The 14,382-nt window shown below is 37.8% G+C and overlaps 1 protein-coding gene across 1 annotated transcript in view; it reads right to left on the bottom strand.

Moving 5' to 3' along the window:
* Positions 1-14,382, bottom strand: part of FRAS1 (Fraser extracellular matrix complex subunit 1) — a 425,053-nt gene that overhangs the window by 123,123 nt on the left and 287,548 nt on the right. The window contains exons 30-31 of the mRNA XM_060654809.3: positions 10,140-10,293; positions 3,251-3,429 (exon numbers count right to left, since the gene is read on the bottom strand). Coding sequence (XP_060510792.3) covers positions 3,251-3,429; positions 10,140-10,293 — 333 coding nt within the window. The remainder of the gene's footprint in view (positions 1-3,250; positions 3,430-10,139; positions 10,294-14,382) is intronic.

Below are 14,382 nucleotides of genomic sequence, written 5' to 3'. Positions count from 1 at the left end.
GTAATGAAATAGCTATAATTTGCTGAGCATCTCCCATGGGCTTAGCACTATACTACCTACTTTTCAAAAGTTCTCTTACCACTTACAAAGTTGATATTATCTCCTATTTTAAGACGAGGAAATGGAAGGTCGAATAAGGTAAGCAAGATATCACAGTCATAAAGTCAATAAGGGTCAGTATTCAAACAGGTCGGAAGGTTCATGATCTTCCTACTGACCAAGATGGCTCAATTTGGAAGCTTTCAAAACTTAGAAGAGGGGAAAATATACTTTATCTCTTGAAGAAAAAGAATGGAACACTGCACAGGTAGTGAAATGTGGACACATTACTAAGCAAGGGAATCAATTCTAGCTTCCTTAGTAAAGATATTGGTATGAAATATGTTGGTCTTTTCATACCACATCCCCTAAGGCTGTTTCAACGTGCTCTGAATACACCAAAACCAGAGTCCCTTCCCATGCCCCAAGTGACGCAAATGTGCGTGCTTTCTTTTCACTATGCCATGCTCTATTTTTAAATGCCACTTGCATTACATAAATCCCAAGTTTTACGTGCAAAGTAACAGATGGCATGCCTTGATGGCTCATGACAGCACATCAACATTAAAATGGAATTAAATCCATGCAACTCATTGTATTGCATTTTCTGCTTTAAAGAAAGAAAAAAGAAGGGAAGAAAGAGAAGAATCATTAGAACAGCATCTTTTTTAGTTTAATTCTTTTAGGGACACTAAAATGATGAATGAGAGAAGTTTCAGCCATTTGTTTCAGTACACAGCTACAGTGTCTGTGTCATTTCAAATCAAAATATGAGGTAAGCCTATAAAACAATGAGACTTTAAAAGCACACCCAACTTTTTTATATCCAGGAGAACATAATCTCAGAGAGTTGTTTCACGCTTGCAATAAAGATGCTGTCAGTGTTGAAAATGCACTTTTTGGAATGCCTTCAGAGGGAGTTCACAAATCATGTAAGAAAACTGAGCTTGTTACTTCATAATTGCTCCGTTTTAACAAAAAATAATTACTACTCTTCTTACCAGACATGACTCTGACTGACTTTTGGCTCTTTGGTTATTTTTTAAAATCAGCTTCCAAAGAATGATATACTGTCACTACTGGGGATATTTAAAGAAAATCCCATAGATTTTGAAGAAGATCTCAAGTAGGAGTTCTAAACACATCATGAGTAAAATGTGTGAAGACTCTCTAAAGGGAACCACTTTCTAAGTAATAATGTTCAACTGGATGTCTTAAAGTCCAGTGAGTTTGTTTTAAAAAAAAAAAGAGTAACTCTTGCTTTTTTATACCCATTTGGTAACCAAGTTGGAAAAGCAATCGAATATCATTTTTTGAGGACTGCAGAGTTCCCTGGTGCTAAACATGAAAACGTTAACTTGGGCAAAGGGCACATGAGGCTTGCTCACCCATTGGACCTACAGTGTGCTCGGTATAATCTCATTCTAATGGTTTCCAAGTTTCTTTCAATCTGCTCCCTGGAAAAGCACATCTTTTACACAATATAAATTAGGCAATAAAGATGTGTGCACCAGGCATCAGGAGGAGAATGGATGGTAATTTTAACAAGGTAAGCTATTGTGGCAGTTTATCCCCAACTGGATTCCTAGACAAAGGAAAAGTCTTAAACTCAGAGGGACTGTGACTCGGCTTTGGCTGATCATTACGAGTGCTTCTTTATATTTTCTCTGACACTTTCCCAAATTCCTTTCTGTACCTATGTTTAAACACTCTTTCTCAAAGTTTCTCATTCCTTTGCACTTTTATTCAATTCTTTATTTCCAAATTGCCCTTGACATAGGTTTGTCTAATTCTATTGGTCTTTCCAAAGATTCAGGTTTTGTATTCATTATCAATTCTCACACTTTATACTGAATCAATTCCTCTGCTTATCTCTATGAATTCCTTCCTTAGGTTTCCCTTGTGGTTCTCTACCTTCATTTAGCCCATTTATTTTCATGCTTTTTGCTCAATAATAAGAGCTTAAGGCCATCAATTTTCTTCTGAGTATTATTTTGTCCACATCATTTAAGTTTTGATAAGTTATTTCCTCCTCATCTTTTTAGAACTTGTAATTATTTAGGAGACTTTTAAAAATTCTAAATGGTTTGAATTTTCTGTTTACCTCTTTATTATTAATTTCTAATTATATTTGATAATTGCCAGACAACGTGCCCAGGATAATTTCTTGTTCTTTAATTTATTGACAGCCTCCTTACGGTCTGTTTGTCTTAGTTTGCTCAGGCTACTATAACAAAAACACCATAAACTGAGTGGCTTATAAACAAAAGGAATTTATTTCTTGCAGTTCTGGAGACTAGAAGTCTGGATCAGGGGGCCAGCATGGTGGGGTTCTGGGTTGCAGACCACCAACTTATTGCGTACCCATGGTGGAGAGCACGGAAGGGGAGCAAGCTATCTTGTGACTCCCATAAGAGTACTAATCCCATTCATGAGAGCACAGCTCTCATGACTTCATCTAATCCTAATCACCTACCAAAGGTCTCATACCCATATACCATTGAATGGGGAGGGGGTAGGATTTCAACATATGAATCTCAGGGGGACACAAACATTTAGTCTACAGCACTGGTATGTGACCAATCTTTATCAATGATAGCAACGAACCCACACATAGTGATAGTATTGTACGTGTATGTACTAACTCATTAAATCCTCATATAGTTCTATTTTACAGATGATAAAAATGAAACACAAGGATTTTGCCAAAGTAATCTTCCCAAAGTTGTATAGCTAGTGCAAGGTAAAACTGAAATATGAACCCACTGGGTTTGGCTGCTAAGGCTATGCTCTTCTCATAAGATGGTAAATGTTCCAAAAACATTTGAAAAAAGAAATATTTTTTCCTCCATATGGCATTTTAATATTTTGAAAACATTTTTTTTCTAAACACTTCAGCCATTATCTATTATAAACTCTTTGCTGTGGAATGAGTCTGTAGAGATAGTCTAAGACTGAATCAGCAGATTAAAAAAATCTCTCAGTGCTACGAATTACATTTGTTCTTCCCCCAAATGTGATTTCCAGGCAACATAGAAAATGACCTGATTATTTAAAATAATGGTGATGAAAAATAAATTAAATAAATAAAATAAAATAAAATAAAATAATAAAATAAAATAAAATAAAATAAAATAAAATAAAATAAAAATAATGGTGATGATTTTCCTCAGACCATCCTGACATCAGAAAAGTCAGCAGTAGAGAGTACCTGAAAGCGGAAGGAGTCACTCTGGGCTGGGACTCCCGAGTGCCTGTACCACACAATGCCTTCATTGATGTCTTGTTGGGTGAAGGTGCTGGTGGGGGTTGCTGTTCTCCCATCAGGCAGGTGCTGCCCTTCCTCCGCGGGGCTGTCTGCAGGCATATCAACCAGAAGGACCATCTCTCCTAGGAAAGCCACATCGTTAGTGAGGATCTCCCATAAAAGTAAAAGTCAGTCAGAGCTCTCATCTCCTTTTCTACTACAATTTTTTTTCAACAGACATTATGTACTTCTGTATTTTTATCTAAGGTGAAGGAAAGGAGGTTAACACAGAATTCAATAGACATCTTTGAATTCACCTTCACACACAGAATTCCCACTCTCTCAGCTAAAAAAAAGCTAGAAGTCATTCAAGGGCAATTCACGCATCAAGTTACTGACTTATATCAATTAAATCACGTGAAATCATGAATACAGCAAACAAATATTCAAATACAGGGCATTGGATGGATTCATTCCTACCTACAACTTTCTATGTAACAGGAAATCCTTTTTAACCAGGAGGTTTTTGATGTAAACACAATGGGAAATTTGAAAAAATTCAGAAAAATTATTATTATTATTATTAATTATTATTATTTATTTAAGAGAGAAAGGAGAGCATGGGTGGGGAAAGGGGCAGAGAGAGAGAGAGAGAGAGAGAGGGAGAGAGAGAGAGAGAGAGAGAGAGGGAGAGAGAGAGAGAGAGAATCTCCACGCTCATTGAGGAGCTTGATGGATGGCTTGATCCCATAAATCCTGAGATCCTGATCTGAGCCAAAATCAAGAGTTGGATGCTCAACCCACTGAGCCACCCAAGCACCCCCCAGAAAAAATTATACTTGAGAATTCTGTACAATGAAAATAAGAATAACTGACACTGGGATGCATATGGCATGCACTGCATGAAGCACATTATGTGATGGTTCAAATCCAGCTCCATGTCCAGCTGCATGAGCTTTATTAGGCCTTTATAAGCCTCTCTATTCTTATTGGTAAAATGAAAATAATAGTACATACTTCATAGATACTTAAAAAGAATGTTAATCATCCTTATGTTATTTGATCCTTTGGAAGATGCTATTATTATCTCCATTTAAAGGAAGTTCTTTTGGCTTAGAGAAGTTCAGTAACTTGTTCAAATTCACAAATTGTACATGTTAGAGCTGAGATTTGAATCTGAAGCTCATATTCTTGGTTGTGAAACTCTGTTACCAGTCATGATCATGATGTGCTCACAGTCCAATATCTATCCTCCTAAATAACTATCTCATTTCCTCCTCCATAATTCTTTAGACTTCATTAAAATTGTAGCAAGGAAACCTAAATCTAGATACCACCACCACCAATCTGTTTCTATTGCTTGTTTTTCACCTGGAGCTCCTATCTCCTTAAAGGGAGATTGCAAATACAGAGGTGCTATAGAAACAATTAAAGTTTCACAAGGATAATATGCCCTCGAGTGAAGACCAAACAGAAGAATAGATGAAATGCTGAAAACAGAAGCCATGTTTTCATGAAAATGCATCTAATAAAAAATCTGAAAGAAGACTCTCTACCACTCAGTTGGTAAGAGAAGTAGAAGAGGAGCGGGCAGAGGGAGGCAGAAGGAGACGGGAAGGTTCTCTAGTAAGATACCCAGATCTTAGTACACTAAGTATGCTAGACATATGGAACAACTGAAATCACACTTTGGTTACATGAGAGGAATTTTCTTACGTGAAGGAAATATTCCTTCTAATATTTATATACACTAAATTGAAGTTTAAAGTGAGCATAATATCCTGGATGGTGATTGAAATTCTAAAGTAAGAGAAAAACATCAATAGTCTTCTTTATAAAATCATGTGTAGAATCAACTCATTCTAGTTTCTTTTTGGTACTGTTTCTCATTTGTACTTAAGTCACAAATTCCATTAGCCATCTCTCCCCAGTTCAACCTCTGTTCATAAGATGATATCAATAAACATGCTTTTCCAGAATGTATACTGTTTATGAATGTGAGACAGTTGCAAAATATTCTGAAAGTAAATTTCTACAATGAAAATGTAGAGAGTAGAGAAACAGAAAATATTCAAATGCTAATATCCTAGCAATTTTTCTTTATAATAGAAAAACTAAGCAGAATTTTTCTAACAAGTCCTAATGAAATAAACCTATTTTTCAGATTAAACAAAACTGCCATGTTATGCAGATTAACAGGAATCATAGGATATCGGCTAATTCTATTAATTTCAATTCAGTTAATAGTCATCGAGTACCTGTTAGGTGCTAGCTATCACACTAGACCCTTCAGGGATGGGGATTCAAAGATGAGCAAGATGCCATTCCTGCCCCTGAGACCAGCCTCCTTAAGCAACTGGGAGCCACTGTGAGGTTTCTGTAGGTGAATGGCACAAACTGATTTAGAACACAGAACATACACGATCAGAATACAGGGAGCCTGTGAAAGTCCTATTAAAGAGGCCGGATTTTATTTTATAAAAATGGTAAAATAGTAATTAATATTTACACAGACAGTTTGATCGATTATGAGATGACTGAAAAATCCAGATGACTGATATGGTCCTGAACTAAGGCAACAGAAGTAAGATTGGAAAGAAATAAACAGATACAAGAGTCACTAAGTAAGTGGAAGCAACAGAACTTGACATTGTGTTGTGAAGATGAGAGATGGGGAGAGATGTGACAGGAAGGGCAGCAATGCCACCGATGGATGAGCAGGTTGGAGGGAAGTTTAACACTGGGTCTGTTGAATACAAGGTGTCTTTGTGACAAGCCCAAGAGTAGCGAGGAACAAATATCAGTATTTTGTGAGGTTCACCCCAGTGAGGTGAGAGCTGTTGTGTAGCACGTCATCTCCACATTTATTATGACAAAAACAAGGAGATGACCTTAAATATATGAAAATCCAGGTTTATAAAACAGTGTAGGTTTAAAAAACAAGACATTCTGTACTTGGGATTTCCTTAATACTGAAGCCTATAGTTTAACCAAGAATTTTGAAGGGAAATTTTGATAGGTATTAAGAATTAGAATCTCATTGAATTATTGAAAATCCCATGAATTATTTTGGGATTGAGACAATTTGTATTAAAGCTTTCTTACCCGATGATAAATAATTTAGAGTTGGCAATGTGTGGGATTAAGTCGGATTTTCCCTCAAATGATACTCAAGTTACTTCATTAAAACCATCTCATTATGGGGCGCCTGGGTGGCTCAGTCAGTTAAGCATCCAACTCTTGATTTCAACTCAGGTCATGATCTCATGTGGTTTGTGATTTTGAGCTCGAAGTTGGGCTCTGCACTGACAGTGTGGAGCCTGCTTGGGATTCTCTGTCTCCACTCTCTGCCCCGCCCCCATTCACATTCATGCTTGCAATCACTCTCTCTCTCTCTCAAAATAAATAAATAAACATTAGAAAAGCCATCTCATTAAATTCACTTTCAAGCTTGTGAAGTAGCTAAAGGTACTAGTATTAATCAACTTGTCTAAACTAACATTTGAGAACAGTGATGAGTCTGCTGCAAGTGGTGGAACTTGGGTTCTGTATGCATTTACTACACAAGCAATTTACATTTGGTTCAGTTGCATGGTCAGGTCTCCACAAAAAGTCTAAAGCTCATCTGGAACATTCTAAAGTGATGAGGGAGTATATAAGAGCTGGGGTGGCAAGAGGGTAGGGGCTCCACAAATTCATACCACTGTGACAGACGGATGTAAGCAGATTGGTGTTGAGTGGGTTTCCAGTTCCCACCACCTTTTTCACTCTTGAGTGGTTGCTAACGTTAATGTGATTTGATTATTACTAATAGGGGGCTCTGGACACGCAGAAAGAGGATTATGTTCATAGGAAGAAGTTAATTAAGAGAGTTATAGTAGGAAAGGGTCACAGTCAAGCCTACATGGCATTTATCAAGCTGAAATTTAATTCAGCATTGTTCTGTTTAATACTTAAAGAGACTATTGGAATATTGGACTGTCTCTAGGAAATTAAATTTTTTGGCTTTTAATGATCAAGATAAAGGTAAAGAATTTAATACATCAAACGAGTCAAAGATTTTTATAGCTGAAAAGGACTTAAACATTATCAAGCTTAAAATCAGTGGGTAAAAGAACACAAAGTTGAATAAGGTCTGTGGATTAATTAATAGCATTGTATCCATGTTGGCTTTCTGGTTTTGTTAATTGTTCTATTGTTCCATAAGATGTTAACGTTGAAGAAAGCTAGATTAAGGGTATTCAAGGGCTCTTTGTACTATTTTTGCAAATTTTCAGTAAGTCTAAAATTATTTTAAAATAAAAAGATAAAAAATTATCTAGCCTAACCTTTTAAAGAAACCTAAGGCTCAAAAGCATTCACTTGCCTTCCTCAAGGTTATACAACTATATATAATAAAAGGCACTCCAGCTAGAACAACTATTTCATAATTGTATCAATTCTTGGTTGAATCGTGTTTTTCAATGTCTTTGTTGACATTGGAATTACTTTTGAATTGCACAAAAGTTAATTTTTCTCCCCACTACAGAAAATATATAATTTTTAAAATCCAAGGACCCAGAAGAAAAAGAGATTATTATTCCTCTGCTATTTAACATGCCAAGAACATGTTTACTTTTAATGAATATCATTTTCATTTTAATTTTCAGGTTATCTATTTAGTTCTTTTAAAAAATCTACCTGCCTATGAGGTGCCTAGGTGGCTCAGTCGGTTAAGCATCTGAATTCTGCTCAGGTCATGACCTCATGGCTCTTGGGTTCAAGCCCTGCACTGGGCTCACTGCTATCAGCTTCAGATCCTCTGTCCCCCTCTTCCCCTCTAGCACTTGCTTTCTCTCTCTCTCAAAAATAAATAAATAAATAAATAAATAAATAAATAAACAAACATTTGAAAAATATCTACCTGCCTTTTATTTTTATAGTATGTGGTTATTAAAGTTTTGATTCCTCTTTAGTATCTTTAAATCATTTTAAATATGCTTGTTTCATAGTTTGTTTTTTTAAGTGTATTTATTTATTTTTTTTGAGGGAAAGGAAGAGAGAGAGTGCAAGGGGTGGGGCAGAGAGAAAGGAAGAGAAAGAATCCCAAGCAGGCTCGGCACTGTCAGCACAGAGGCAGATGAGGGGCTCAAACCCACGAAGCATGGGATTATGACTTGAGCTGAAACCAAAAGCCGCATGCTTAACGAATTTAGCCACCCAGGTACCCCTTGTTTCACAATTTTTATGATTGCTCCTTTATGAAATCCTTGGAGTTTTGATCATTTTGTGCATTTTTCTTATGATACTATGGATTATTTCCTCATCTGTTCTGTAATTTTGAATTCTGAGCTAATCTTCAGTGGTTTAGGCTGTGAGAATCTTGTGACCTGGAGTTGAGGGTGGACATTCCATAGCAGTTTCTACTAGTTTGTGTAAGGAACCCAAGAAGTATCGTTGGCCTGAGATTAATATTCATATAACATCTCAGTTTTGGGTTTCTCAGACAACGTGCAGTGTAACTTAACTCAGGATCATCAGGAGAAACAGGCCTGGAGTTCTTTCTCTGCAGAATTTTTTACTTCACTCTGAGCCCTGGGAAACACAGATAGGTTTCTTTAACATCTCTCTGTGCTGGTGTGCTTCTTGTTTTCTCTTCTGTCTCTCTAAGTCAAAGTCTTTCCAGAGTCCAAGTTTTATGCAGGATCTTAACTTTCTGTCTTTGCACGAGCATTATATCTCAAGCCCCTGGGTTCCTGGAACACAAACAACCACCCTGAGGGAAGCTATTCCATGAGCTCATGCCTAGACTGGTTTAAGCTCCTTCTCTGTTTGTGACTTGGAGACTTCTTTCTCTTCTTGGAAGGTCAGGCAGTACCCTATAATTCTTTTTTTTTTTTAATGTTTATTTATTTTGAGAGAGAGAGAAAGAGTATGTATGTGGGGAACATGAGTGGGGAGGGGCAGAGAGAGAGAGAGAGAGAGAGAATCCCGAACAGCACAGAGTCCAACACTGGGCTCAATCTCACAAACGTGTGAGATCATGATCTGAGCTGAAATCAAGAGTAGGAACACTCAACTGACCTGAGGCATCCAGGTACCACTGCCCTATAATTCTTATCTTGTTTCCAGCATTTCTAGATGATGAGGAGGAGGAGGACGAGAAAATTTTCAGGTTATCATATTGCACTATCTTTCTGGAAGTGGAAGTAACAATGGAGATCTTTAGAAATGTTTTTATGTAAAGCTTTTTTTTTTTTTTTTAAGTCTCAACAAGAAATCTGGTGATGTTCTAGAAGGGACATAAGGTGGAGTTTAAGAGCCTGAGCTTCAAAATTAAACTAATTAGCTATACATGCTTATATAAACTATATTTTAGCAAGTTACTTTCTCTGTAAAATTAAGTTGTTTTAAGACTTAAATTTTGGATTTCATATACACTAATATGTTTATATTACTTAGTGTACACCTGATAATGTGTGTATGAGTTATTTTGACTGTTCTGTTTAAATTTTTTTTAATGTTTACTTCTTTTTAAGAGAAGAGAGGGACAGAGACAGAACATGAGTGGGGGAGAGGCAGAGAACAAGGAAGATACAGAATCCGAAGCAGGCTCCAGGCTTTGAGCTGTCAGCACAGAGCCTGACGCAGGGCTTGAGCTCACAGACCGTGAGATAATGACCTGAGCTGAAGTTGGATGCTCAACTGACTGAGCTACCCAGGTGCCCCATTGACTATTCTGTTTAAATGAGATGTGTGAGGTATTAGAAAGTCAATTTCATTGGACTCACAACCTTGCTGTGTGGCATTGTACAAAAGCAAGTCCAAGACTACTGGATACAATGATGAAATCATGGCAAAGGAAAAAAGTTACCAAATTGGGGGTGGTCCTGTGTAATTTTGTAGATGATTTCTGAGGCACTGGCACCTGGAGCTTCCGCCTGTAAGATTCTATTGGTAATCTGCAGCATCCCACCTTCTGGAACCCACACCATTGAATTAGCCACGAGCCGAAGACCTCCATCATTCTAGAATAAGGAAAGAGTACAGAATTAGGTCCAAGCAAAATAAAAGAAAACATCAGCCCTTAAGAACATAAGTCGAAATGTACCATTGCTGCTAGTGATCATTTAATAAGAGAGATTCATAGCTTTGAAGTCATATTATGAACTATGTATGTGTATTACGTGTAGATATATGCATGTGTATGTACGTGTGTACATATCTTGCTTTTTCTTTTAACTTATAAGCAAAGAACTTATTTCATTCAGGAAGACTAAGTCTCTCCATTCCTTTCTTTCTTTTTTATTTTTAAGTTTATTTATTTGAGAGAGACAGAGACAGCATGAGTGGGGGAGGGGCAAAGAGAGAAGGAGACAGAGAATCCCAAGCAGATGCTGCACCACCAGCATGGAGCCCGATGTGGGGCCTAAACTCATGAACTGTAGATCATGACCTGAACCAAAACCAAGAGCAGAACGCTTAACTGACTGATCCCCCCAGGGGCTCTTTTGTCCAAGTAACTGTCCTTCTATCCTCCCCATCCACCCACATTCAAGGAGTACTCATTAAGCACCTATTATATGCTGGCTCTTTTGCCAGAGGCCTGAGATAGGTAAGAATGGCTGAAACAAGAATTCAGTTTCAGAACTTACAATCTAGTGATCTCCCCACAGATAAATAATCAGGATGCATCACAAATGATGCACAGGGTGCTGTGGGAGAATAAGGGAAAAAGGAGGTTTCCTGTTTGAGAAAAGAATGCTCAGGAAGGCTTTCCTATGGATATATCATTTAATTCTCAAATGACCAAAAGACAGGTCTTCTAAGAGAGAAGAGGTAAAATGAATTCTATGCAGAGGGCCCAGCTGAGGCAAAGACATGAGACAATGCACTGCATGCTTCATAAAATATCCAGGTGTCTGGGAAAGAAGAGTTTATGGAACCAGGGGAGCAGGTGAATAAAAAGGGACACTCTTTTAAGGTTGTCGTAGGTAGAAGGTAGATGCTGTGCTAAAAGTCTCCATTTATCTTGTAGGCCCTGTAAAGTCAACATGTGTCTTCAGGGAAGGAAAGGGGATGAGCAGGTCTGGGGTTTAGAAAGCTTTCATCAGCAAGAGATGGAAAGGGCTAGAACTGGGATGCGTCTGGGGCTGTAGAAACCATTTAACAAATTCTTGTAATGGCTCAGGTGAGAGAAGATGAAAAAGTCATTGCAGTGGGAATGGGAGGTTAGAAACAGTTTCCAGAAACACTGGAGGCCGAATTGACAGGCCTTGATGACTGATTGAAAGTGAAGCCTTAGAAACAACAGTTGGGAATCGCTGACTGGAAGAAATCACCTATTTAGCACTCCTGAGAAGGCAACCATTTTAATTGCTAAAGCTAATGTCATTAAAAAGTGCTGCCATTCCTGATTTGCAAGGTGTGCACCTCTTCCAAAGCCTCATAATTGACATTTTAGCACAGAATGAGATTAGTGAGGCTGCCTGTGTTCAGTTTGCAGTTTGTTTTCATACGTTAAAAATCAGTAAATCTGATATTCTAAAATCAAGCACTTAAAGGGGATATTTTTATAAATTAGTGCTATAGCTTTCAAATATGCCAAATAAACAGAGCAAACACCACTCCCAGGAGGGGAATATTTTTATTTATTTATTTATTTATTTATTTATTTATTTATTTATTTATTTTAATATATGAAATTTATTGTCAAATTGGTTTCCATACAACACCCAGTGCTCATCCCAAAAGGTGCCCTCCTCAACACCCATCACCCACCCTCCCCTCCCTCCCACCCCCCATCAACCCTCAGTTTGTTCTCAGTTTTTAACAGTCTCTTATGCTTTGGCTCTCTCCCACTCTAACCTCTTTTTTTTTTTTTTTTTCCTTCCCCTCCTCCATGGGTTTCTGTTAAGTTTCTCAGGATCCACATAAGAGTGAAACCATATGGTATCTGTCTTTCTCTGTATGGCTTATTTCACTTAGCATCACACTCTCCAGTTCCAGGAGGGGAATATTAAGAGCAGAAGACAACGTCTATTTTTTTTGCAGTCACCTGACACGACAGTATTTGCCCCCACAGGAGGCGGTCATAGCTATTTTCACCACACTCACCAGGGAACTGAGTCAAACAGTGCCCAGGAAAACAGCAGCAAAGGTACCTTCTATTGTGATTGGTGCTCAGGAGCAAATTCCCAAAAACTTTCTCCCTTCACAATTGATATAGCATATTATTTACAAAAACACCAAAATGTGCCAAGAATTCCCTTCCCCTGGAATTCTAGGAGAAAAGTCCCTATTAACTCCAGCAGTGTTTCATATAATATAATATACTTAGACTCAGGTGTCTTAATTGCTAGCAATCTTTCTAATAGCAGCAGCCTCGTCAAGTTTGATCATGGTTACAGAGATCAGTCATACACCAGCAACCACATTCTTGGGCTGATGAGGCAATGGGGTTTTTCATATTCCAAGCAAGTAAGTACTGTGACTTGTCCCCAGGTGTCTCTCCCACTACATTTCTATCTTGGCTAAACTTCACCAATACAATTCCCTGTAATTCCCGTGTGAGTGTAAATTATTAGGAGACAGTATTCCTTGTAAGTCAGTGTTCAGACACCAGCAACATCTGGAAACTTACTAGAAGTTTAGAATCTCAAGCCTCACCTCATTCTGAATTAGAACTTCATTTTACTTTTTTTCTTCAGCTTCATTGAAGTGTATTACTTGATAAATAAAAGTTGATATAGTTAAGGTACACAACATGATGTTTTGATATACATATACATTGTGAAATGATTATAACAATCAAACTAATTAAGAAATCTATCACCTCACATAACTAAACCCGAGTGTGTGTGTGTGTGTGTGTGTGTGGTAAAAACAAATTTCAAGCACATTTTAAGTATACAATACAATATTAAGTATAGCCACCATGCTATACATTAGATCTCCAGAACTTATGCATCCCTTGTAACTGAACCTCTATACCCCTTGACTAATACCTCCCCATTTCTTCTACCCCTGGCGATCACCATTCTACTCTGCTTTTATGAGTTGGACTTTTTTAGATTCCAAATATAAGTGAGATCATGCAGAATTTATCTTTGTGTCTGGCTTATTTTACTTAACATAGTGTTCTTCAAGCTCAACCATGCTGTCACAAATGGCAGGATTTCCTTCTTCCATAAGGGTTTATAATATTCCATTGTGCATATAGACCACATTTTCTTTATCCATTTATCAACAGACACTTAGGTTGTTTCCACATCTTGGGTTTTGTGAATAATGTTGCAATAAATATGTGAGTACATATATCTCTTTGAGATAAAGATTTCATTTCCTTTGGATATATACCCAGAAGTGAGATTGCTGGATCCATATGATAGTTCTGTTTTTAATTTCTGAGGAACTTCCATACTGCTTTCCAAAATGGCTGTACCAACTTACATTCCCACCAAGAGATTATATGGGCTCCCTTTTCCCCATACTCTCACCAACTCTTGTTATCTTTTGTCTTTTTTATTTTAGCCATTCTAACAGGTGTGAGGTGATATCTCATTGTTATTTTTTTCAATGTTAATTTATTAAGAGAGAGGGAGAAAATGCATGCAAGCAAGGGAGGGGCAGAGAGAGAAAGAGAGAAGCCCAAGCAGGTTCCATGCTGTCAGTGCAGAGCCCCACACAGGGATCAATCTCATGAACTGTGAGATCATGACCTGAGCCGAAATCAGGAGTTGGACGCTTAACTGACTGAGCCACCCAGGCACCCATCATTGTGGTTTTGATTTGCATTTCCCTGATGATGAGTGATGTTGAGCACCTTTTCATGTACCTTTGGCCATTGTATGTCTTCTTTTGAGAAAGGTCTATGCAGATCGTTAGCCCACTTTAAAAAAAAATATTTATTTATTTTTGAGAGAGAGAGAGAGAGAGAGAGAGATAGTGTGCATGAGTGGGGGAGGGGCAGAGAGAGAAAGCGTCAGAGGATCTGATGCGGGCTGTGTACTGACAACAGAGAGCTCTATATGGGGCCTGAACTCACAAACTGTGAGATCATGACATGAGCCGAAGTCAGATGCTCAATGAACTGAGCCACCCAAGTGCCCTCTTAG

The sequence above is a fragment of the Panthera onca genome, chromosome B1 (assembly GCF_046562875.1).
Source record: "Panthera onca isolate mPanOnc1 chromosome B1, mPanOnc1 haplotype 2, whole genome shotgun sequence".
NCBI lineage: Eukaryota > Metazoa > Chordata > Mammalia > Carnivora > Felidae > Panthera > Panthera onca.
This window is presented reverse-complemented; position numbering and strand designations above follow the sequence as displayed.